This window comes from Nycticebus coucang, chromosome 8 (genome assembly GCF_027406575.1).
Source record: "Nycticebus coucang isolate mNycCou1 chromosome 8, mNycCou1.pri, whole genome shotgun sequence".
In the NCBI taxonomy this organism is placed as follows: Eukaryota; Metazoa; Chordata; class Mammalia; order Primates; family Lorisidae; genus Nycticebus; species Nycticebus coucang.
The window spans coordinates 109,628,769-109,655,687 of NC_069787.1; the positions used below are offsets into that span (position 1 = coordinate 109,628,769).

At 35.2% G+C, this 26,919-nt stretch overlaps 1 protein-coding gene across 2 annotated transcripts in view; it reads left to right on the plus strand.

Moving 5' to 3' along the window:
- TRPC1 (transient receptor potential cation channel subfamily C member 1) overlaps positions 1–26,919 on the plus strand; it is a 78,662-nt gene that overhangs the window by 42,267 nt on the left and 9,476 nt on the right. For both annotated transcript variants that reach the window (XM_053598582.1, XM_053598583.1), the window contains 4 exons: positions 1,692–1,887; positions 7,558–7,894; positions 18,872–19,011; positions 21,444–21,587. In XM_053598582.1, the coding sequence (XP_053454557.1) occupies positions 1,692–1,887; positions 7,558–7,894; positions 18,872–19,011; positions 21,444–21,587 (817 nt within the window). The remainder of the gene's footprint in view (positions 1–1,691; positions 1,888–7,557; positions 7,895–18,871; positions 19,012–21,443; positions 21,588–26,919) is intronic.

Consider the following 26,919-nt stretch of genomic DNA (forward strand, 5'->3'; position numbering starts at 1 on the left):
ACTGCTATGATTATATAATCATTGAATAATAAAATTAGATTTGGAAGTGATCAAAAAACCCATTTACTTCAATCCAGTGTTTTTATAGACATGGAAAGAGATGTCTGTGATAGCTGGATGTTTTAATAATATCAGCATCTAATTAGGAATGGAGTTGAAACTAAAAGTAGGAGCAAAGTTAGACCTGAAACATAGGACTCTTCTAGTCTGCTATGTTTCTATATAAACTGAATAGCCACTTACTCATCTTCCCATAATTTATTAGAGATAAAGAAAATTAGATTAATAAAATGTATTAATTTTACCTTGGAATGCAGTGGTCTATCAAATGTTTATCTAAAGGTGGTATATCTTTGTAATAATACACCATTTTGATAAATGTTCCCATCTGAAATTAGATTTATAATCCAAGAAGCAGGTAACACATCATTTGTTAAAGAAATCCAACTATTTATTCTCATGTAGCTTTTGCTTACATAGTAAATGAAAACAATCATTGAGAGAAATGTTAACTGCTAAGGAAAAGAAGTTTTTATTCTTTGAGTTAAAATTTTATACAGCCAGTTCATGGGAAACTCAACTCTATTATATACTGTGGCCAAATAGAAATCTTTCTTTTTCCTCTTTCTTTCCCTTTAGAGAAAAAACTGAATAAAAACATTATTTTCTGATGTCTGATTCTAAGACCATGACTTATAATTGTTTATTTATGACTTCATTTTTAAGTTGTAATTAAACTCAGACGTAAATTTAAGGTAATCGGTATTTTAAAAAAAGAACTACTGGCTCAGTGCCTGTGGTTCAAGCAGCTAAGGCGCCAGCCACATAAACCTGAGTTGGCAGGTTCGAATCCAGCCCGGACCTGCCAAACAACAATGACAGCTGCAACCAAAAACAAAAATAGCTGGGCGTTGTGACGGGCGCCTGTAGTCCCAGCTACTTGGGAGGTGGAGGCAGGAGACTCGCTTGAGCCCAGGAGTTGGAGGTTGCTGTGAGCTGTGATGTCACAGTTCTCTACCCAGGGGGACAGCTCGAGACTCTGTCTCCAAAAAAAAAAAAAAAAATGCAAGTAAAAAAAGAACTACATACTAAAATGTTCAGTCCTCATAAATTATTTTAGGACTGTCTTGAATAAATAGTTCAACTCTAAGATTCAAGCAATAATGATTCTGGAGGACAGTTCTTTACTAGGTGTATTTTAGTATCTTTCTTTCTAACCTGTATTTCATTCAAATGAGCTCTTTTTAAGTCAAATGCTATTTAATATCAGAATATTGAAAAAACTCTGGTTAAATATTTTATGATAATACTGTTTGGAAAGTATTAAGATGTTATTTCTATTGTTTAGATGAATAATATAAAAGAAACTTTTAGCCAAAGTTATCCAGAATAAGGGAAAATGAGTAAACTGGATGGCAAAAATAATTTGAATTTCTAGAAATATCAGTATATATATGGGAGTATTGTGTTCATCTAAGATTATCAGAATGCACACAGGGAATGTAAGTATGTTATGGGTATCCCTAAAGCTGTGGAGAATTTATGCACCAGTAATTTCCTTTGATTATCAGCAGAAAATGACTTCCGACTTTATTTAGCGCTGTCAGAATTAAAATGTTGCTGAGTAAAAAATTTTCTAACGAATATGGCTCAAGTGGAGATTGCTAATAAGAGATTGCTGCATTTTGTAGGAATGATTATGAGGAACTAGCCCGGCAATGTAAAATGTTCGCTAAAGATTTGCTTGCACAAGCCCGAAATTCACGTGAATTGGAAGTTATCCTAAATCATACTTCTAATGATGAGCCTCTTGACAAACGGGGATTACTAGAAGAAAGAATGAATTTAAGTCGTCTAAAACTTGCTATCAAATATAACCAAAAAGAGGTATGATGCTTTCTATGATGTTCTTAAGGTATTCTCTCTACAGTAGTCTAGGTGGCTCAGAGCAAAGGATTTGGAGAAGCATAACTGGGTTGAGATCCTACTTCTGCTTCATAAAAGTCATGTGTCCTTGACAAGTTATTGAATCTGTTTGAGCTTTAGTTTTAAGAATTAAGAATATATATGAAAAGGATTTAGCACAGTGGGTACTAGCATCAAGCAAGTACTCAATAAATAGTAGTTCCTATTATTTTTAATAATAATTAAAATAAATAATATGGATGTTGATTTATTGTTTTTGCTAACAAGTATCTGCACAGGTAAGATGTTGTGTAGTAGGTGCCCTTATAATAAAGTTTCCATCTTGTGTTTTTTTCTGTCATAGTTTTGTTTTATGTTATGAATAGCTTTTTTTATGGTAATAGCGATTTCTAAAAATAAAGTATCATATTTCCTGATTCTTCTTATTTGTAATTCATTGTGAAACCCAAAGGTGGAGAGGCACATGCTATGATAACTAAGTTGAATCTGACTCTTCTGGCATCATCCCTTCCTATTAAGAGAAATACTCATTTCTACTCATACACACATATACACATGATTCAGGAACTTGAATAAGGAAGGTATGCTTTTAAAATTTTGCTTTTTGACATAATTCACTAAGTAATACTATTTATATGTAGATAATATCTAGTTGATAGTAGGGGGTGTTGGTAAATAGTACATGTAAGATATTACTTCAGAGACTCATTATTTTCTTTCTTTCCTTTTTATTTTTGGAGACAGAGTCTTGCTCTGTTTCCTGGGCTAGAGTGCAATGGTGCAATCATAGCTTATTGCCACCTCAAACTCCTAGGTTCAAGAGATGCTCCTGCCTCAGCCTCTGGAGTAGCTGATACTATAGGTATACACAACCATGCCTTTTTTTTTTTTTTCTTTTTGTATTTTATAGAGATGAGGTCTCACTATTGTCTAGACTAGTCTCATACTCCTGGGCTCAAGTGATCCTCTGGCCTCAGTTTCTCAAAGTGCTGTAATTATAGGCATGAGCCACCACCATGCCAGGCCCTGTTATTTTCATCATTAACATAGATGTTGGAATAAAACTTGTTTATCAAACTTATGTTATTAGAAAAATGAGATCTGAAATAGATAATGATAGAAGGCAATGATATAGGACCTTTGGTGCTAAGAATGAAATATTTTTGTTATCGTGGTTGAAAATTTGAGCCTCAAAATAGCTTTGTGACTTAGGAAATAGATACAGGGATTTTACATGTTTACTTAAAGATTACCTACATAGTATATTGCTTATTCAGGTCTTTGGCTTCAAACCCTGTACTTTTTCTGCTACTCCAGGGTTCTTGTTCAAGGTGGACAGTGATAGGAAAAAATTAAGTATGAGAATTCAGATTAGTGTAGAAAGAAGATTATAAATTAAACAACATACCTATGTAGTTTAAAAAGGAAATAAAATGCTAATATGTATAAATGTAAACAGATAATATAGGAATCCTAATGTACTTTTCTTCTGATTATATATTTTGAGTAGATCTTAATATATTTATTTCTATGTTCCCCAACCTAACATGGACATGAAGTACTAGAAAATGATAGAATAAAGGATAAAAAGATAAACAAAATCAACTTAAGTGACTGAATAAAGAACCTCAAAGAAAGGTATAAAGAACCAAGATTATCCTGGTTAGATAACAAAAATCTACAAGGCAGGGTGGTGTCTGTGGCTCAAAGGAGTAGGGCACCAGCCCCATATGCCAGAGGTGGTGGGTTCAAACCCAGTCCTGGCCAAAAACTGAAAAAAAAAAAGAAAAGAAAAAATCTACAAGGCAATTTCTTAATATCTGTATCCATGAAGGACTCACAAAGGAGTCGTAAAACAAAATAACAAAATGTTTTATTCTAAAGAGGATAAAAGAAAAGTCAATGGGAAATAATAGTAATATTTTATTAGTTGAAAGGAAAACATTCTGTAATTTTAAGGATAAGTGAAAATATAAGGTCATTTTTAAACTAGATTTTTTTTTTTTTGAGACAGAGTCTCACTTTGTTGCCCTCGGTAGAGTGTGGCATCAGAGCTCACAGCAACCTCAAACTCTTGGGCTTAAGCGATTCACTTGTCTCAGCCTCCCAAGTAGCTGGGACTACAGGTGCCCACCACAATGCCTAGCTATTTTTTGGTTATAGTTGTCATTGTTGTTTGGTGGACCCAGGCTGGATTCAAACCTGCCAGCTCCAGGGTACGTGGCTGGTGCCCTCGTTGCTGAGCTACAGGCACCAACCCTAAACTAGATTTTTTTTTTTCTTTTTCTTCTCAGCCTCCCAAGTAGCTGGGACTACAGGTGTCCACCACACACCCAGCTATTTTTTTTTTTTTTTTGGTTGTAGTTGTCATTGTTGTTTGGTAGGCCCTGGCTAGGTTTGAACCTGCTAGCTCTGGTGTACGTGGCTGGCACCCTAGTCACTGAGCTATAGGTGCTGAGCCTAAACTAGATTTTTTAATGTGATCAAAGGGGAAGATAATATTTTCTCAAATCATTGAAAAGCTTTGCCCAGGTTATCAATTCCTGAATAGCCAAGTACCCTGAAACTTTGTGGCATAAAATGACATTTTATAATTGTTTTATAATTTCATAATCATTCTATTATGCTCTTGGATTCTGTAGGTCAGAATTAGAAAAAGGCAAAAAATCATGGTATGTTTATGTTTCCCTTTGTCTGGGACTCAGCTGGCCATAACTTTTTTTTTTTTTTTTTTTTTTTTAGAGACAGAGTCTCACTTTATCACCCTTGGTAGAGTGCTATGGCGTCACAGCTCACAGCAACCTCCAATTCCTGGGCTTAGGCGATTCTCTTGCCTCAGCCTCCCAAGTAGCTAGGAGTATAGGCACCTGCCACAACACCAGGCTGTTTTTTGTTGCAGTTTGGCAGGAGCTGGGTTCAAATCCCCCATCCTCGGTATATGGGGCTGGTGCCCTATCCACTGAGCCACAGGTGCTACCCAGCTGCCATAACTTAAATGATCATCTGGAGGCTTCTCCATTCACATAACAGGAAGATGGAGCTCTGGGTAGATTGGGTAGACTGCATCCATTGAAAGTGAGGCTCCTAAGAACTCACAGCTAGAACCATAGATAGATATGGCCATCACAGTGCAGTGGGTATACTTCAAAGAGGTAGTCTGAGTAGCCTCTGAGGACTGATTGGAGTGCCTGTGTGTAGCCTCAGTATATAGCCTGTCTACCTCACAACGTCATGGCTTCAGGGTAATAGGTTTTACAGCACAATACATGGTTCTAGGAGTAAGTGTTAATAGTGAACAAGAAGACGAGGCATGACCTTTTAAGACTTAATCTTCAGAAGTCGCATGCTAGTGTGGCATCTGTGGCTCAGTCGGTAAGGTGCCAGCCCCATATACCGAGGGTGGTGGGTTCAAACCCGGCCCTGGCCAAACTGCAACAAAAAAATAGCCGAGTGTTGTGGTGGGCGCCTGTAGGCCCAGCTACTCGGGAGGCCGAGGCAAGAGAATCACTTAAGCCCAGGAGTTGGAGGTTGCTGTGAGCTGTGTGATGCCATGGCACTCTACCAAGGGCCATAAAGTGAGACTCTGTCTCTACAAAAAAAAAAAACAACAGCAGTCACACGCTAGAATCTACTGGTTAAAGCAATCACAAGCCAGTTAAATTGAGGGGTATTCAATTCCTCCTCTTCTGCCTCTTCATGACAGAAATAAAGAATTTGTGCCATGTTTCAAAACCACTCTAGACTTAGAAAATGTCTAATTGAAAACTTTTTTCCAAATATTTAACATTACCGTTAATTAAATCAGCATTATATAAAGGGATGGCAAGAACAGTAAGTCCTGACATTGCTTTGGGTATAGGGCAGAACTACTAAATTCAGGTTGCTACTAAACTAGATAGTTGATGGGAGGAAAATCCTTTTCTTTCCCAGGCATTTTACCTTGAGGGACAAATTAAGGTTCCTAAAAACACTAGAATCTGAACAGAAGAATAATGAAGTAAGACTTAATTGCCGAAAATAAGTCATCCCTTTATATCCATGGGTGTTTGTTCTAGGTCTCCCATGAATTCCAAAATCTGTGGAGGTCACATATCTTCCCATATATTTTAAGTCATCTTTAGATTACCTGTAATATAATGCCTACACATTATTTCATTGATATGGATTCAACATAGTTCTTGTGTGAGGCATATTCAAGTCTGCTTTATGGAACTTTGTGGAATTCTTTTTCCAAATATTTTTGATCCATGGTTGGTTGAATTTACATATGCAGAACCCATGGATATGAAGGGCCATAGTGTAGAAATTTTCTTGAAAGGCATAATAAATAAACAACAGAACTCCATCCAATTCTTTTTTTCACTACAGTATAGCATTCTACAAATTATTAATATATTCTGTCTCAGGATAAATCTTTTTTTAAAACAGAAGACCAACCAGTTATTATTTTAGATTACCTGAATAGCATTATGTTTATCTACTTGTGCTTTACTTTGGTAATTTCAAACCTGATCACATTATTGCATGAAGAGTTATCAAGACCTCATCCCCCTTTTTTTCTTTTTTTGAGATAATAGGGTCTCATGCTGTCACTCAGGCTGGAGTGCAGTTGCATGATTATACCTCACTGCAACTTTAAATCCTGGGCTCAAATGATCCTCCCATCTCAGCCTCCTGAATAGCTGGGATTACAGGCAGGTGCCATCATGCCCAGTTAATTTTTTAATTTTTTTGTAGAGATAGGATCTTACTGCGTTGCCTAGGCTTGTCTCTAACTCCTGGCCTCAGTGATCCTCCCAGTTAGTCTCCTAAGGTGCTAGGATTACAGGCTCAGCCAACATGCCCAGCCAGGACCCTTAAGTTATACTTCACACCATGAGCATTGTATTGGAAAAATATTGCCTATGAAATTTGTAAACTAAGAAGCTTTGTAAACTTTGGTAAACTATTCTGCCCTTGATCTAGAATTTTCCTCTTATTTGAAAATATTTTCCCTTTTCTTCTCACATGAAATTCAGTGTAAGCAGGCTTAAGAGTATCTTTAAAATCTTTTATGAAATTCCCAGTATTTTCCTAGAACATGTTTGTTGCCTTGGCATGTTGGCTTCTTGTATCTAAAATCAGCAGTTTCTTTAGCCTGAAGACATTCAAACATTAGTTAATGATGTCTTTTTCTAGGGATGAGTAATATTTATGGTCTTTGTAAGTATTATTATAAAAGTATTTATAAATTAAATGTGACAAAATGGCTAAATAGGTTAATAATAATAGTTAATACATAGTATGTGCTGTGAACCAGGTACTATTCTAAGGGCTTTACATTTAATCCTCACAAATTTATGAGTAGATACCATTTTAGAGATGGGTAATTTGAGGCTTAGAGAAATTTAAAAATTTGCTTAAGCTCATTTAGTAAACTGCAGAGCCTGGATTTAAATGTAGGTAATCGGGCTCAAGAGTCTACCCTCTTAACCTCTATACTCTTTTATTCCTTGTAAGAAAAAAAGGAAAAAAGAAACTGTGTTCAATGTATAGAATTGATCTTTAAACTATTATGAAAACTTTGAATATCAGTTAATTGATATTTAAAGGTTTTATTTTACTTTTTTTCTGTGTGTATATTCTTTTCAGTTTGTCTCCCAGTCTAACTGCCAGCAGTTCCTGAACACTGTTTGGTTTGGACAGATGTCAGGTTACCGACGTAAGCCCACCTGTAAGAAGATAATGACTGTTTTGACAGTAGGCATCTTTTGGCCAGTTTTGTCACTTTGTTATTTGATAGCTCCCAAATCTCAATTTGGCAGAATCATTCACACACCTTTTATGAAATTTATTATTCATGGAGCATCATATTTTACATTCCTACTGTTACTAAATCTATATTCTCTTGTCTACAATGAGGACAAGAAAAACACAATGGGGCCAGCCCTTGAAAGAATAGACTACCTTCTTATCCTGTGGATTATTGGTAAGTACCAAGTTAGTGTGAAAGTTTTTGCCTTTATTTAGACCATTAATTCTCCCTTGCTTGATGGCTTTGTGAATATTGAGTTAAATTTGCAATTTTTTTTTTTTTTTTTGAGACAGTTTCACTATGTCACCCTCAGCAGAGTGCCATGGCATCACAGCTCACAGTAACCTCAAACTCTTGTGCTTAGGCAATTCTCTTGCCTCAGCCTCCCACATAGCTGGGATTACAGGGGCCCACCACAACATCCAGCTATTTTTGTTGTTGTTGTTGTAGTTGTCATTGTTGTTTAGCAGGCCCAGACCAGGTTCGAACCCACCAGCCCCAGTGTATGTGGCTGGCGCCCTAACCACTGAACTACGGGCACTGAGCCTAAATTTGCAATTTTAGGCTATTTATACTGCAAGAATTTGAACACTTCCGTGATCCCTGATGATTTAACTAATACTTCATAAAGATTAAGTGTTCCTGAACTTGGTGATAAGGAAGCATATCTCTTATTTAATTATACATAGTACTTAAATACATGGAAGTTAAAAATTATTTGTTCTTAGGCTCTGAAGCTGTTCATGATCCTTAAAACAGAAAAACAACTTTTACCAATGAGTGCTTTTTTTGATGTAAGGGTCTTAGTTATTTTGAAACAACAAGTTTTATATTCCTTGCGTTTTAAAAGTTAACTATTCTATTTCATTGTAAGATTAGTTTTCCTTTTAAGAACTTAGGAACTTTTTTAGTTATATCTTACTTTATCTCTGTTATAGAAACATAATTTAAATTTAGTTTTGAAAGGTCCCAAAAGAATTCCTTAAATTCATTCTTTATAGTGATAGCCAAATCTCTTTCATAGTGACTAACATTTTATTTTCTGAGAATCATATTATGTAAGTATTATGCTATATAATAAATATAGCCTTCTATTTTTACTCACCTTGCTTTTATTGTCTGTGTGTCTGGGGAGCAAAGAGTGATTGTCTATTTATGGTCTTTTAAAGACATTTTCTTTCTTTCTCTCTGTATCTTCAACTTTGTATTTAACCTTGGCATTTCCCTGTCCATCTACTATTTGAACAGAGTAAAAGGATATTAAAATTTAGTCTTTTCTGTGGTATATAAAGTACTAATTGTATTTATCTTTTCATGAATATGTTATTGGTTGTTTCAGTTATTAAATAATTTGAGAAGAATTATTTTACAATCTAAACTTCTAGGTTGAAGAGAATTAAATAACTCCCTCTTGTTAATATTTTCCTATTTCCTGTACTTTGCTATCGTCTACAATTTAACATTTTGATTTAGAAAATAATTTATACTTCACCCTATATAGTTCTGTATTGCATTGTGTGGATCTTTCCAAAGTGAAATTTATTTGTATCATTAATTGATTAGGTTAAAAATTGATTTGAAAAGAATCTCTATGACGTACTTTCCCTTTATTCATTTAAACTGTTTCTAAAAGATTGTTATATATACCTTAGTCATAAGGAAATGAAATTTTATATTATCTATACCCTATTTTTAAGTAGTAATAAGAAAGAACATTTTCTGTGTTTTGTAACTAATACTCAGTTTACCTATGTCTGTATTAAGAATCAAATTAAAGTTTATATATCTTGGCAGTGACTAAGACCTTACTAAGCTCAAATGGTCATACCTGTCTTTGGATAGCATACGTATTGCTACTGTCATTGATTTTCATCCTAATTGTAAAACTATGGCTATTCCCTTTTGAGAATGAAGGCCGTATTTTCAATAACATTATATGTATACATACGTGCACCCTCTCCCACCACACACGAGATCATTTATTTTGTAACTGTATTCTACCTCACTAGGAAAATACATGTGAATTAAGCCAGTAAAATTCCTGGTAGTATACTTTCCTTGGCACAGCTTCTGCTTTGAAACAATGAAATCAGAATAAACCTTGGCAAGGATGTTGGCTTCTCTCAATATACATATCCAAACCTGCTCTAAGTGAGCAAGTAGGAATAGTTTGCTTACTTGTCTGAAATAACTCCTTGGTTCAATTTCTTATTTTAAGCGATGCGCACAGTGACTTAATTATTCAAAATGATCAGTTTTTGTATGTTTGTTTTCTATTTCTTTCATTAGCCTTTTAGAAAAAAGTAGGGCAAAGTTATGAAAAATAAGATAAGTAAAAAGGAATTAATTGTTGATGAAGGTACAGAATGTTAATGGTATTATTTTTCTTAATGTTTTGCTATTAAAAATCATAGGATAGCTGTTATAAAAATGTATTTTAAAAAATGTCATGTACCTACTTTGTCCAAGTATAGGCAAAAGCAGATATGGCCCCTGTACTTAATGGAGCTTCTGGTCTAATGCAAAATGAACAAAATAAAGCTATTAACTTGAGAATCACACAGATAAATGAAAAATCACAAATGAATTAAATTACTGAGTAAAGGTTATGCTACTAGGAGAGCAAGTCTATTATAACAGCCTTTGACCTGGTCAGAGAGGTTGGGAAAACTGTTTTGAGGAAGCAATACATAAACTAAAATCTGAAGGATAAATAGGCATCAACTGAGAATTGGGAAAGAAAACTATTCTACTTTTAGAGAAAAGCACATTCAGAACCCCAGTGGCAAGAGAGAAGTACAAAGAAGGGACTGAGTAAAGGACAATGTTACTAAAGCAAGGAGAGCTTGATTCAAGATGAAGTTGTGGAAACATGTTGTACTAGACTATGCATGGCCTTATAGACCAGGTTAAGTAATTTTAACTTTAGACTAACAATAATAGAGAACCATTGAAATTTTTTTTGCTGTTGCTTGTTTTTTTTTCGGAGACAGAGTCTGACTTTGTTGCCCTCGGTAAAGTGCTATGGCATCACATCTCACAGCAACCTCCAGCTCTTGGGCTTAGGCAATTCTCTTGCCTCAGCCTCCCGAGTAGATGGGACTACAAGCACCCGCCACAGCGCCCGCCTGGCTATTTTTGTTGTTGTTGTTGTTGCAGTTTGGCTGGGGCTAGGTTCAAACCTGGCATACTCGGTATATGGGGCTGGCGCCCTACCCACTGAGCCACAGCATGACCCACCATTGAAGTTTTTTTTTCTTTTTTGTAGAGACCGAGTTTCACTTTATGGCCCTAGGTAGAGTGCCATGGCATCACACAGTTCACAGCAACCTCCAACTCCTGGGCTTAAGCGATTCTCTTGCCTCAGCCTCCTAAGCAGCTGGGACTACAGGCGCCCGCCACAACACCCAGCTATTTTTTTGTTGCAGTTCGGCTGGGGCTGGGTTTGAACCCGCCACCCTCAGTATATGGGGCCGGCACCCTACCGACTGAGCCACAGGTACCGCCCACCATTGAAGTTCTTTTTTTTTTTTTATTTTTGGGGATTCATTGAGGGTACAATAAGCCAGGTTACACTGATTGCAATTGTTAGGTAAAATCCCTCTTGCAATCATGTCTTGCCCCCATAAAGTGTGACACACACCAAGGCCCCACCCCCCTCCCTCCGTCCCTCTTTCTGCTTCCCCCCCAATAACCTTAATTGTCATTAATTGTCCTCATATCAAAATTGAGTACATAGGATTCATGCTTCTCCATTCTTGTGACGCTTTACTAAGAATAATGTCTTCCACTTCCATCCAGGTTAATATGAAGGATGTAAAGTCTCCATTTTTTTTAATGGCTGAATAGTATTCCATGGTATACATATACCACAGTTTGTTAATCCATTCCTGGGTTGGTGGGCATTTAGGCTGTTTCCACATTTTGGCAATTGTAAATTGAGCTGCAATAAACAGTCTAGTACAAGTGTCCTTATGATAAAAGGATTTTTTTCCTTCTGGGTAGATGCCTAGTAATGGGATTGCAGGATCAAATGGGAGGTCTGGCTTGAGTGCTTTGAGGTTTCTCCATATTTTCCTTCCAGAAAGGTTGTACTAGTTTGCAGTCCCACCAGCAGTGCAAAAGTGTTCCCTTCTCTCCACATCCACGCCAGCATCTGCAGTTTTGAGATTTTGTGATGTGGGCCATTCTCACTGGGGTTAGATGATATCTCAGGGTTGTTTTGATTTGCATTTCTCTAATATATAGAGATGATGAACATTTTTTCATGTGTTTGTTAGCCATTCGTCTGTCATCTTTAGAGAAAGTTCTATTCATATCTCTTGCCCATTGATACATGGGATTGTTGGCTTTTTTCATGTGTATTAATTTGAGTTCTCTATAGATCCTGGTTATCAAGCTTTTGTCTGATTGAAAATATGCAAATATCCTTTCCCATTGTGTGGGTTGTCTCTTTGCTTTGGTTATTGTCTCCTTAGCTGTACAGAAGCTTTTCAGTTTAATGAAGTCCCATTTGTTTATTTTTGTTGTTGTTGCAATTGCCATGGCAGTCTTCTTCATGAAGTCTTTCCCCAGGCCAATATCTTCCAGTGTTTTTCCTATGCTTTCTTGGAGGATTTTTATTGTTTCATGCCTTAAATTTAAGTCCTTTATCCATCCTGAATCAATTTTTGTGAGTGGGGAAAGGTGTGGGTCCAGTTTCAGTCTTTTATATGTAGACATCTAGTTCTCCCAACACCATTTATTGAATAGGGAGTCTTTCCCCCAAGGTATGTTCTTGTTTGGTTTATTGAAGATTAGGTGGTTGTAAGATGTTAGTTTCATTTCTTGGTTTTCAATTCGATTCCAAGTGTCTATGTCTCTGTTTTTGTGCCAGTACCATGCTGTCTTGAGTACTATGGCTTTGTAGTACAGACTAAAATCTGGTATGCTGATGCCCCCAGCTTTATTTTTCTTACAAAGAACTGCCTTAGCTATACAGGGTTTTTTCCGGTTCCATACAAAACGCAGAATCATTTTTTCCAAATCTTGAAAGTACGATGTTGGTATTTTGATAGGAATGGCATTGAATAGGTAGATTGCTTTGGGAGTATAGACATTTTAACAATGTTGATTCTTCCCGTCCATGAGCATGGTATGTTCTTCCATTTGTTAATATCCTCTGCTATTTCCTTTCTGAGGATTTCATAGTTTTCTTTATAGAGGTCCTTCACCTCCTTTGTTAGGTATATTCCTAGGTATTTCATTTTCTTTGAAACTATGGTGAAGGGAGTTGTGTCCTTAATTAGCTTCTCATCTTGACTGTTACTGGTGTACACAAAGGCTACTGACTTGTGGACATTGATTTTATATCCTGAAACATTACTGTATTTTTTGATGACTTCTAGGAGTCTTGTGGTTGAGTCTTTGGGGTTCTCTAAGTATAAGATCATGTCATCAGCAAAGAGGGAGAGTTTGACCTCCTCTGCTCCCATTTGGATTCCCTTTATTTCCTTGTCTTGCCTAATTGTATTGGCTATAACTTCCAGCACTACGTTGAATAGTAAAGGTGACAGAGGACAACCTTGTCTGGTTCCAGTTCTAAGAGGAAAAGCTTTCAGTTTAACTCCATTCAGTAAAATATTAGCTGTGGGTTTGTCATAGATAGCTTCAGTCAGTTTTAGAAATGTGCCACCTATGCCTATACTCTTCAGTGTTCTCATTAGAAAAGGATGCTGGATTTTATGAAATGTTTTTTCTGCATCTATTGAGAGGATCATGGGATCTTTATTTTTGCCTCTATTAATATGGTGGATAATGTTAATGGACTTGCGTATGTTAAACCAGCCTTGCATCCCTGGGATGAAGCCTACTTGATCATGATGAATGACTTTTTTGATGATAAGCTGTAATCTATTGGCTAGGATTTTGTTGAGAATTTTTGCATCTATATTCATGAGTGAGATTGGTCTGAAATTCTCCTTTTTGTTTGGGTCTTTTCCTGGTTTTGGTATCAGGGTGATGTTTGCTTCATAGAATGTGTTGGGGAAGATTCCTTCTTCCTCAATTTTTTGGAATAATTTCTGCAGTACAGGAATAAGCTCTTCCTTGAAGGTTTGATAGAATTCTGGAGTGAAGCCATCTGGACCAGGGCATTTTTTGGTTGGAAGATTTTTTATTATTTCTTTGATCTCAGTGCTTGAAATTGGTCTGTTCAGGAGCTCTATTTCTTCCTGGCTAAGTCCAGGGAGAGGGTGTGATTCCAAATATTTATCCATTTCCTTCACATTGTCAAATTTCTGGGCATAGAGTTTCTGGTAGTATTCAGAGATGATCTCTTGTATCTCCGTGGTTTCAGTTGTTATTTCCCCTTTATCATTTCTGATTGAGGTTACTAGAGATTTTACTTTTCTATTCCTCGTTAGTCTGGCCAATGGTTTATCTATTTTATTTATTTTTTCAAAAAACCAACTCCTTGATTCATTAATTTTCTGAATGATTCTTTTGTTTTCAATTTCATTGATCTCTGATTTGATTTTAGATATTTCTTTTCTTCTACTGAGTTTAGGCTTAGATTGTTCTTCTTTTTCCAATTCCATAAGATCTCTTGTGAGATTGTTGATGTGCTCTCTTTCTGTTTTTCAAATGTAGGCATCTAAAGCGATGAATTTTCCTCTCAAAACTGCTTTTGCAGTATCCCACAGGTTTTGGTAGCTTGTGTCTTCATTGTTGTTATGCTCAAGGAAGTTAATGATTTCCTGTTTTATTTCTTCCTGCACCCATCTGTTATTCAACAGAAGATTGTTTAATTTCCATGTCTTTGGGTGGGGTCGAGCATTTTTGTTAAGAGTTGAGTTCCACCTTTAGTGCCTTATGGTCTGAGAAGATACAAGATAAAATTTCAATTCTTTTGATTCTGTTGTTATTTGTTTTGTGTCCCAGAATATGAAATTTTGGAGAATGTTCCATGGGGTGATGAGAAGAATGTATATTCTTTATCTTTGGGGTGGAGTGTTCTATATGCGTCTGTCAAGCACAGTTGCTCTAGGGTCTCATTTAAATCTCTTATATCTTTGTTTAATTTCTGTTTAGAGGATCTGTCCAGCTCTGTAAGAGGAGTGTTAAAGTCCCCTGTTATTATGGTATTATCAGATATCATATTGCTCAGACTGAGTAAGGTCTGTTTGAAGAATCTGGGAGCATTTAAATTGGGTGCATAGATATTTAGAATTGAAATGTCTTCTTGTTGTATTTTTCCCTTGACCAATATAAAGTCACCATCTTTGTCTTTTTTGACTTTAGTTGCTTTAAATCCACATGTATCTGAAAATAAGATTGCAACTCCTCTTTTCTTCTGAATTCCATGAAAAATTGTCTTCCAACCCTTGACTCGGAGCTTTAATTTGTCTTTTGAAACCAGGTGTGTTTCTTGCAGACAGCAAATGGATGGCTTGTGTTTTTTAATCCAGTCAACCAATCTATGTCTCTTCAGTGGGGAATTCAAGCCATTAACATTTATTGAGATAATTGATAAGTGTGGTAGTATTCTATTCGTCTTATTTTGTGAGAGTCCATTGCTTAGTTTTATCTTTTACATCAGTGTGGAGGTTAGGTTCTGTCCTTTATTTTCTGAGTTTTTACTTTACTGCAGATCCATTGTGGTGGTCAGTGTGCAGAACAGGTTGAAGTATTTCCTGTAGAGCTGGTCTTGTTGTGGCGAATTTCCTTAATGTTTGTATATCCGTAAATGATTTGATTTCTCCATCAATTTTTAAGCTTAGCTTAGCAGGGTACAGAATTCTGGGCTGGAAATTGTTCTGTTTAAGTAGATTAAAGGTAGATGACCATTGTCTTCTTGCTTGGAAAGTTTCATTAGAGAAGTCTGCGGTCACTCTGATGGATTTGCCCCTGTAGGTCAACTGACGATTACTCCTGGCAGGTTGCAGAATCTTTTCTTTTGTCTTGACTTTGGACAGGTTCATCACAATGTGTCTTGGAGAAGCTCGGTTAGAGTTGAGGTGACCTGGGGTCCGATAGCCCTCTGAAAGCAGTGTATCAGAATCTTTGGTGATGTTTGGGAAATTTTCTTTTATAATATTGTCTAGTATGGCTTCCATTCCTCTGGGGCATTCTTCTTCCCCTTCTAGAATTCCTATAACTCGTATCTTGGAACGCTTCATAAAGTCCCATAATTCTGACAGTGAACGTTCTGCTTTCTCTCTCTTCTTTTCTGCCTCTTTTACTGTCTGAGTTATCTCAAGAACTTTGTCTTCTACCTCTGAAATTCTTTCTTCTGCATGGTCTAACCTGTTGCTGATACTTTTCATTGCATCTTTAAGTTCCCTAATTGACTGTTTCAGTTCCTTCAGCTCTGCTATATCCTTTTTATATTCTTCATATCGTTCATCTCTTATTTGATTCTGTTTTTGGATTTCCTTTTGGTTATTTTCCACTTTATTAGCAGTTTCCTTCATTGTTTCCATCATTTCTTTCATTGTTTTCAACATGTGTATTCTAAATTCCCTTTCTGTCATTCCTAACATTTCTGTATAGTTGGAATCCTCTGCAGTAGCTACCTCATGGTCCCTTGGCGGGGTTGTTCTAGACTGGTTCTTCATGTTGCCTGGAGTTTTCTGCTGATTCTTCCTCATGAGTGATTTATTTTATCTGTTTCCTTGCCCTAATTTTCCTTTCACTTCCTCTTGCTCTTTAAGTTCTCATGCCTGTGGACGAAGGGTTACAGGACCAGAAGGGTGAGAAGGTTGAAGAGCAAAAAAGGGATGAAAGAAAGGAGGACTGAGTGATAAGAAAAATAAAGAGAAATAGAGAAAAGAGAGTGGGTGGGTAAAAGGAATATTGACAAAAAGAAGAGAGGCACAGAAAGAGGGAGACAGAGCAATATAGGTGTACAGTAGGGTACTTTGACACAACCTTAAAAATAACTCACCTTCTGGGGGTGCCCAGTTGGGTGGTTCCCTTGAGGTCAGGAGCTCTTTGCTAACCTGATCAGACACAGTACCCCACCTCCACCAAATAGAGAGGAAAGACAAAAATGCTATAAATCAAACCAAAACAAGCAAACAGAAAACTTTATGGGATAAAATTGGGTGGAAAACCAAATAATAGCGGTAGAAACACTAGCAAAAATGAAGTTCTAATTATTGAAAAAGGCAGCAATGGGAAATTATAATTAAACTAGAAAAATTGTGAAAGAAAAAGGATCTGTACCATTGATGTTTTTAAATAGAAATGTGATGTGATCATTTTTGCCTCTTTAAATATCATTCTTTGTATGGTTTTGAGAATGAGTTGGAGGAAAGACCTGTGGCTAGAGTAGATGGAGGGAGACCAGTAAAAGGCTGTTGTAGTAATCCAGTTGAAAGCTTATTACCTTGGACTTAGGGTAATTGTGATAGGGAAAGAGAGAAGGGAATAGAATTAAGAGACATTTACAAGATAAGGCCAACAGGACATGGGAATACATAACATATTAGAGATGAGGGAAAAAGAAATTATTGAGCAAGATATGTATTTTGAAAGAGTACTACGTTTGGCAATTTGTGAGTGGGTAGGTAAATCTTGAGTATAGTTTTGGGTATGTTCAGTTTGAAAAGCCTTTGAGATATCCAAGAGAGATTCCTAATATGGCTGAAACTGCTACTTACTAATGTTATTTCATAATTGTAAAAAAAAACAAAACTAAGGACTGTGTTTCTCAACATGTTTTTACCCAGTCCTGGTTATTTATACCTTTATGGTCTGTGAGTATAATCATTGTTCTCTCGGTCTAGACAGTTTCCCAATCAGTGATTGTTTTTAATAACAGTGTTGAAGATAGCTGATCTTCCATATTTTTAACAGTATTTTTTCAAGAAAACTACTTTAGTAGAAGGCAATCTGAATTTTTATTCCCATGAAGAAAGAATTTGGACCTGTTGTTAATCCTTTCTCTTCTGGGAGCTACTAAAAGGCAGAAAGTAACTTGTATTTTCAAAGGATCACACTCAGTGCTATATTCAGAAAAGATTTTAGGGAGATCACAAGTAAAGAGACCAGGTAGTTATTCCAGTAACTCAGGCAAGAAAGATGGTGGCTTGAAGTTGAAGTAGCTATAAGAAAAGTTGGATCCTAAATACAGGTATTTTGAAAACACAGGCAACAGGATTTGCTTTTACATTGAATGTGGTGTTTAAAAGAAGCATAGGAGTCAAGGATGATTCAAGGGCATTTGAATTGAGCAACTAGAAGAATGGAGTTGTCAGCTCAGTGCCTGTGGCTCAAACCGCTAAGGCGCCAGCCACATACACTTGAGCTGGCGGGTTCAAATCTAGCCGGAGCCTGCCAAACAACAATCATGGCTACAACCAAAAAAATAGCTGGGTGTTGTGGTGGGTGTCTGTAGTTCCAGCTACTTGGGAGGCGGAGGCAGGAGAATCGCTTGAGCCCAGGAGTTGAAGGTTGCTGTGAGCTGTGATGCTACAGCACTCTACCCAGGGCAACAGCTTGAGGCTCTGTCTCAAAAAAAAAAAAAAAAAAAGAATGGAGTCGTCATCAACGTTGTTGAAGATGTGCACAAATGTAGTGAATTAGGGGGCAGAGACTAGTAATTTAGTTAGGACATACTAAGACATCCATTTGGAGATGTAGAGTAGCCAAGTGCCTTTATAAATTGAATTTAGGAGAATAAATTATTGTATGAATGTAAGTTGAGCTAAAACATACAAATTTGAGCATGTTTGTGAATAAATTAATGTATGAATATAGGTTGAGCTAAAATGTACAAATTTGAGCGTGTTTGCCATGTAGCTGATATTTAAAGCCATTAGTCTGGGTGAGATCACTAAAGTTGTGAGCGTAGATGGACAAAAATGGTCAGGGACTGACCTTTGGATATGTGTGTGTGTGTGTGTGTGTGTGTGTGTGTGTATTTGTGTGTTTAGCATCAATTTATTTCCTTTTTTATGCTTGTTTCACATCATTTAACATCTCCTTTTGGCAGAGATGAAGCTTAAGGTTATTTTCTTTCAAATTTATCTTTTTTTTCTTTCAGCAAGGGTGTAATTGGCCCAAGTGTTATTTATTTAATACTTTGAGTCTGAAAGTATTAGTTTATTACTGAATTAAGAAAATATATGATTTTTTTCTTCCTTTTTTTTTTTTTCTTTTTCTAAGGAATGATTTGGTCAGACATTAAAAGACTCTGGTATGAAGGGCTGGAAGACTTTTTAGAAGAATCACGTAATCAACTTAGTTTTGTCATGAATTCCCTTTATTTGGCAACCTTTGCCCTCAAAGTGGTTGCTCACAATAAGGTGACTATTTATTATGTTAATTGAAGGCATAATTGCAGCTTATTCTGGAAAAAACCCAAGATATTTAGCTATGTAACTTAGAGTTACAAATCTGTGTCCCATGTGTTTTCATTTTAAACCTATCTGTGCACACAGTTACCTACCTTTACATTAGTATTAAAGGATGTTACTTGCTTTTGCATGATGTTTACCTGTTATATGATAGGCACCCTGGTTGATATTTGGTATACTTTGTGTCATTTTATTTTCTCAGAGATTCTATGAGACAGAGGTCCTTATACTCATTTTTCAAATAAGAAAAATGAAGCTTAGTGATATTAAATAACTTATCCAAGACCACACAGTAAGAAACCAACACTGGATTTAAAACCAGATCTGTCTAGGCATTTTCTTTGTATTAAATGCCAATTCCTTATATCTGAGCTAGGTTCATTTAGCTCATTGACCTATATATGCTTAAAATGAGAACACAAGGTAATTTAAATGATTAGCATTAAATATCTTTATATTTATCAGAAAAAAAAGTTTATCTGAATGGAAGTCACTGTGTATTTTATAAATTCCAAATTGTTATCTTTCACAGCTTAAAAAGTGATCATTTTTCTGATGACTATGTTTTTTTTTTTTAGAAATTGACAAAAACTTACTCATATAGGTATCTTACAATTTCACTTTCTTTTTTTATGTTTAGAAAGAAGCAGCTTCTCACTGCTTGATATCACTTTATTTTTATTTATTTTTTTATTATTAAATCATAGTAATGTGATCATGGGGCACCATACACTGGTTTGTTTTTTTTTTTTTTTTTTTGTAGAGTTTTATAGACCATTTGACATATTTTCATCACACTGGTTAACATAGCCTTCCTGGCATTTTCTTAGTTATTGTGTTAAGACATTTATATTCTACATTTACTAAGTTTCACATGTACCCTTGTAAGATGCACCATAGGTGTAATCCCACCAATCACCCTCCCTCCGCCCATCCTCCCCCCTCCCTCCCCTTCCCCATATTCTTAGGTTATAACTGGGACAATTTCACTTTCTTTTTTCTTTTTTCGTTTTTTGTTTTTATTTATTTATTTATTTTTTGAAAGTCTCCTTTTACTGAAATGTCAACCCCAGAGGGCCACATTTGGGCCACATTCTTTTTTGTTTGTTTGTTTGTTTTTATTAAATCATAGCTGTGTACATTAATGTGATCATGGAGCACCATACACTGGTTTTATAGACCGTTTGACACATTTTCATCACACTGGTTAACATAGCCTATAACCCAGTTATAACCCAAGAACAGGAGGAAGGTGGAAAGGGAGGGGAGGGACGGGGGAGGGGGGTAGAGGGAGGGTGATTGGTGGGATTACACCTGCGATGCATCTTACAAGGGTATATGTGAAACTTAGTAAATGTAGAATGTAAATGTCTTAACACAATAACTAAGACAATTTCACTTTCATCAAGATTTAAGCTCCTGCAAGCCCAGAAAGGGTTTTATGATAATATGAAAACACAGATTTTATGTTAACTGTCTTTGTTTAAACTTTGAGTTTAGAATTCTGTGGTGTCACATTCAAAGAACTAAAATATATAATTTTCTGTTTTATGACTAATTTATATATTATGGAAAAATGAATCTGATTATTTTATAACATCTTACGTTAGTAAGACTTTTTATTTCTTTAATTAATCAGTAGTATGGAACATGTTTGTTAGGTATGTTCAATGACCAGAGTCTGAAATTCTAAAAAAATAAAAATTGATCACATAGAGATAAATGGTTTGATAAATAGGCATTTCTTTTTCAGACTGATTTTTTTAAATACTAGAAATGGAGTACTTACATAGTTTATTGTCCAAATCAGTACATTCTGAGAGTAAAAGGGAGCACATTGATAATTATGCTGGGACAACTGATAAATAATCTTAGACTGTCCCAGGCAGTTGGGATGCGTGGCTACTGTGTATCCAGGTGCAATAATGAACTATCTTCGTTTTGTATTTAAAAGGGAAAAAAGAACTTCTATATTCATTGTAGAATCCTCAGTTAAAAGGACTAAGTTAATTTAATATGATAGTAAATTAATTGACAACACATACACTTAAAGTTTGTTGTAGATTTAAGAAAACTAGCCAACATTTTGTTCACAAAAAGTTTAATGACAATGTTAAAAATTGTTTAATTTTCTAAAATCTTAGAATTTCTGAGAAAACATCTTCATAAGTAAGTCATATTGTCTCACATATATAGAGATCTTTTGTTTAATTAGATCATTATTTCTATTTTTTAAAATAAGAACTCTATAAAACATAAGTAGAGATCCTCTATAAGGAGACATAATTAAGTGAGCTTTCTCTTAACAGTCAAAATATTTGTTTTAATTTTCCCACAATGAGAGAGCTTATTTACATTTGACTTTTTCTTCCTAACCTTAGTTCCATGATTTTGCTGATCGAAAGGATTGGGATGCATTCCATCCTACACTGGTGGCAGAAGGGCTTTTTGCATTTGCAAATGTTCTGAGTTATCTTCGTCTCTTTTTTATGTATACAACCAGCTCTATCTTGGGTCCACTACAGGTAAATAATTCAGATTTCTTAAAGAACATTCTGTTAGATGTCATTATGATTACATCTTTCTACTTGTCCCCTGAAACATTGTTCTCTTATAATGTTACTTTGCTTTTGAAAATAATTAGCAGTTAGAAGAACATAGCATGTTTATCTACTTTGTTTCTGGCTCACTGATAATTCTTTGCTTTCAGATATTCAAAGAGTTTTTTAAGCTGTGGTCCACTGGCCTTCTCTCCTACTCCATGGACAAACATGAGTTTAAAAAATAGTTACACTTCAGGCACTAGAGTAACAAAAGTCTGCTTTGTACCAAAATGAACCTCAAATGTAAAGTGATAAATGTTTTCAGATTCTGAGTATAAAGGCAATCCATTGCATACAAAAATAATCATACTGGTTGATTTTGAAAATATGTGAGATATATTTTTTAAAAAATTTCCACTTTTGTTTAATAAATGTTAAATGTAATGTTAGAAAATAGTATATTTAGAGCTAAAAAACTCACAAAGGTTATGTAGCTCAGCTTTATCCTCTATATTACTTTATAGTTAAGGAAATTGAGGTTTTGAGATGGTATTAAATTGATTCATCCAAAGCAGTATAATTATTATGCATCCAAGAATAAATTCAAAGTTAGTTGACACACACAAAAAGGACTCACAATTGGTTGAATTTACCCCAGAGAGCTTAGTAATTGATGGTTTTTAGAAGATTGGATCAACTCTGCTAGCTTTACATATTATTCTATCTTATAATTCTGAAAATTTGAACAATGTTCATTTTTCCTCAATAAGTCAAAATCTACTTAACAGTTTAGATTGTCTTTTATATTTTTAAAGGAGATAATTTAAATAAAAGGCGTAATTACATTCTCCAAATGGGGATAGGAAAACAAAATATATAGGAAAAACCTGATTTGAAGCTTGTGCTGTCATCCTACAACAGTGTTTCCTGAAGTGTGGCTCTCTTAACCAAGTCCTAAGAGATATTCTGAATTAAGTTTGGGACACATCATACATTGTATACCTCTTTTGGGAATACACAGTGTGTGTTATCATATTAAATCCCCTGAGAAAGAAATAAAGAAGCTTGTTCTTGTTCAAACCTTCATTATGTAAATTCATTTAGATACTTTTTTTTTTTCTTTTTCTTTGTTTTTTTTTTTATTGTTGGAGATTCATTGAGGGTACAATAAGCCAGGTTACACTGATTGCAATTGTTAGGTAAAGTCCCTCTTGCACTTATTTTTTATGAAATGTGCACAAGTCTATGTTTCTCCAAAACATTTATGTGAAATTTTAGCTTAGACTTTCTGTTATTTTGATTTATTTTTGCCACTAATGTCATCTATACAGTGCTTTAAAAATCAAGAGTCCAACAGTGTTTTCACATGAACATTGATTTTTATATTTTTTAAGCTAAAATGTGATGATATATTACTAGGTTTCTGTACTGGAAGTTTCTTTATAGATTTCTACAAAGGGTTTAAAAAGGAGAAAGTATAATATTGTTTAGGAATGAAGAGTCAATTTCTGACTTCTATTTCCAGCCAACATGGAGTAACAAGGTTTGGATTTATCCTCTTGCCTGAAGCAACCAAAAAGAAGAAAAGAACAGACAAAATATATGAAATAACAGTTTATAGGAAACTGGACAACAGTTAGTAAACAACAGTGACCTTCTAAGAAATGAGAAACAAAGATTGCCCCCAGCTTACTGTCTTGTGAGAATTTTTAGGCTATTGTGCAGGGTAAATGCAGTCAGCCTGGCAGAATTCTGGGTTTAGGAGAAAGATCTCAGAGTCTGAAGAAATCTAAAGGCTAGAGTTTGCAAGAAGGGATTCTAGAGAGGCCAGACCAGCACAGAGAGAAAATTACGGAGATCTGCAGATGGTCTCTTTTGAGTATTCAGCAGAGTACCAATTAGCATATGCATGGGAGGACATACTAATTTTTTCCCTGGAAAAAATCTATCTGACGAGATTAGTGGCTATACTGCTTAGAATTCATTCAGGTCCAGGATAGTGCCTTTTCATAATAGCCAGACTGGAAAACCCCATAATACACTGGTCATTGGGTAGAATACTCAGAAGCTTCTTGCCTCAGTAGTTGGAAATAATTATCGCTAGACTACAAACTACTCAGGTCCCACCAAATAAATCTGAAAAGCAAGATCTATAAGGATTAAGCTGTTTGCAAGTAACTTTAATATGTTCATCAAAACCTATCCAAAGGTTACACGGTGTTAGAATTAGTAGATAATGACTCTAAAACATTTATTATCATTGGATTCCATATGTTCAAAAAGTTAAGTAGAAGCATGGAAGATGTGGGGAAAAATACCCAAATCAAGCTTTTAGAGATGAAAACTTCAATATGTGACATGAAACATGCAATAGATTTGATTAATGACAGCATAGACATTGTAGAAGAATGTATTAGTGAAAGTGAAAAGATAAATAAAAACTATTCAAACGAAAATGGGGTAAAAAGAATTTTAAACATGAAGAGAGCCTCTGTGAAATTTGGGATGTCAGTGTTCTCATACATAAGTAATTGGAGTCCCTGAAGAGGAGATACCAATAAATATTTGAAGAAATAATAGCTGAAAGTTTCCAAATTTGAGGAAAACTATAGATCCATAGATCTAAGAATTTCAGTGAATCCCAAACACAAGAAACCTTGAAAATCACACCAAGACACATCCTATCCAGATTGCTCAAAATCAGTGATAAAGAGAAAATCTTCAAAGCAGGAGTAACAGGTCATCCTACAGGGGGGAAAAAATGACAAAATATTTCTTGTCAGAAAAAAAATGCAAGCAAGGATGTATTGGAGCAATATTTTTAAAGCACTGAAAGAAAAAACAACTGTCAACCTGGATTTATGTATCCAGTGAAATATTATTCAAAAATAAAGGTAAAATATAGAATTTCCAGAAATACAAAAGCTGAAAGAATGCATCACCAGCAGACCAGCACTACAAAGAATATTAAGGAAGTCCTTCAGGTATAAAGAATACAATACCATATATGGAAATATGTATCTAAACAAAACAGTGAAAAAAAGGAATGAATTACATTTGTACACAAAGAAATGGTAACCACATCGCTGAAAATATAACCATTTTTAATTGACACCTCTTTGAAAGATAAATTGCTTTTATGAAATATAATAATGGAGTTTATAACATATCCATATATATGTAAAATGTACAAAAACAATAGCGTAAAGGACAAGCTGGGAGAATTGGAAATATACTATTGTAAAGTTCTTATATAATACATGAAGTCCTTTAGTATCACTTGAAAATACGCTATTGTAAGTTAAAGATGTACACCATAATCCCTGAAGCACCCTATATAATGAAATAGTTAATAAGCCAACAAAGAAGATGAAGTGGATTCATAGAAAATAATTCAAAAGAAGACAAAGAGGAAAAAGGAACGAAGAACAGATAAACTAAAGAAGGGAAAATAATATCAAAACTTGAACCTAAAAATATCAATTTATCTTACTAAGTATAAATGGTCTAATCACCCCAATCAAAAGGCATAGATTGATAGACTGGATTTAAAAAAAAGCAAGACTGAACTATTTACTGTCTAAAGGAAACACATAAATGCCTTAAAAGGAAAAGGATGGGAAAAGACAAACCACGTTAACATTAATCAGGAGAAAACTGAAGTAGTTCTACATGTATTAGCATGTACAATAGATTTCAGAGCAAAGATAAATAAGAATAAATAGATGACTTCACAATGATAAATAGTTCAACCCATTGAAAGGACATAAAAGTTATACATAGTTGTGCCTAATATGTATCCACAGCAGAGTTTCAGAATATATGAAGTTAAAACCTCGTAGAACTGCAAGGAGAAATACATAAATCTACAAATACAACCAATGGTTTAATACCCTTCTCTTGATAATTGATGGATATATTAACAGAAAAAGCAGTGAGTATACTGAAGATCTGAGTGACGCACACTCAATTTAGCCTAAATGATGTTTATAGAGCACACTTCTTAATGCCATAGAATACACGTTTTCTTTCAAGTGCACACAGAACATTATTCAAGACCTTATTCTGAGCTATAAAACAAACCACAATAATAAACCACATTTCTAATATTAAATTAGAAATGAATAACAGAAAAGTTTCTGAAAAATCCCAAGTATTTGGAAATTGAGTAACACACTTATAAATAACCTATAGACCACAGAAGAAATTTAAGGAAAATTAGAAAGTGCTTTGAAATGAATGAAAATGAAAATAGAATATATCAAAATTTGTGAGATGCCAGTAAGGCAGTACTTATGGGGGAAATGTATAGTCCTGAATACCTTATAAAAGAATAAAATGCAAAATTAGTGACCTCATATTCCACTAAGGAAGAAACTAGAAAAAGAAAAATTATAATCAAAGTAAGCTGAAGAAAGGACATAAAGATGAGAGTAAAATGAATAAACTAGAAAACAAAAGTAATAGGAAAAGCCAGTGAAGGCAAAAGCTGATTTGTTGAGAAAATTACAGTTGTTAAAATTCTAGCCAAATATAGGGGGGAAAAGAGAAGACAAAATAATCAGGAAAGGGAAAAGTGGTATTTCTACAAATTATACAGATTTGAAGGGAAATATTATAATTTGTGCCATTTCTCAATTACTTGTACAGTCAGTTAACTATGGCAGGTCTGAAACATAATACAAAAAAACTTGGAAAGTTAATGTGTGCTTGAGACATGAGTGCATACATTATTCCTAGTAAATTATTTAGTTTTACTGGATACTTACCAGCTTTAGTAGCCTGTATAGTATAAGTGGCACATTGATGTTCTTTCTAGTGAGTAAAGAGCAATTTCAGGTGGTTAGCATTTGGGTGTGTGTTGGAAACAGAAATCATATAGTCCAGAGGTTCCCAAACTGGTGGGGTTGCAGAATGAGCTGGGGAGCATGCTAAACCTAGATTCTCAAATCTTGTTCTCAAAGATACTGATTAAATAGATTGACTTACCAGGTGCAGTGGCTCACACTTGTGAGAGAGACCAAGATGAGAGGATCAGTTGAAGCTAGGAGTTTGAGACCAGTCTGGGCAACATAGCACAACCCTCCCCTCCACTCCCCACCTATTAAGGAGACTGAGGCAGGAGGGTCACTTGAGCTCAGGAGTTGGAGGCTACAGTGAGCTGTGATGGTGCCATTTTACTCTAACTTGGGTGACAAAGTGAGACCTTGTCTGAAAAATAAACTGGGTTAAATACTGACAAATTGTATGTAGGAGAGTCTGATGTAGCTTTTGACTTTTCCCCATATCCCTTTTATAGATCTGAAGACTAAGG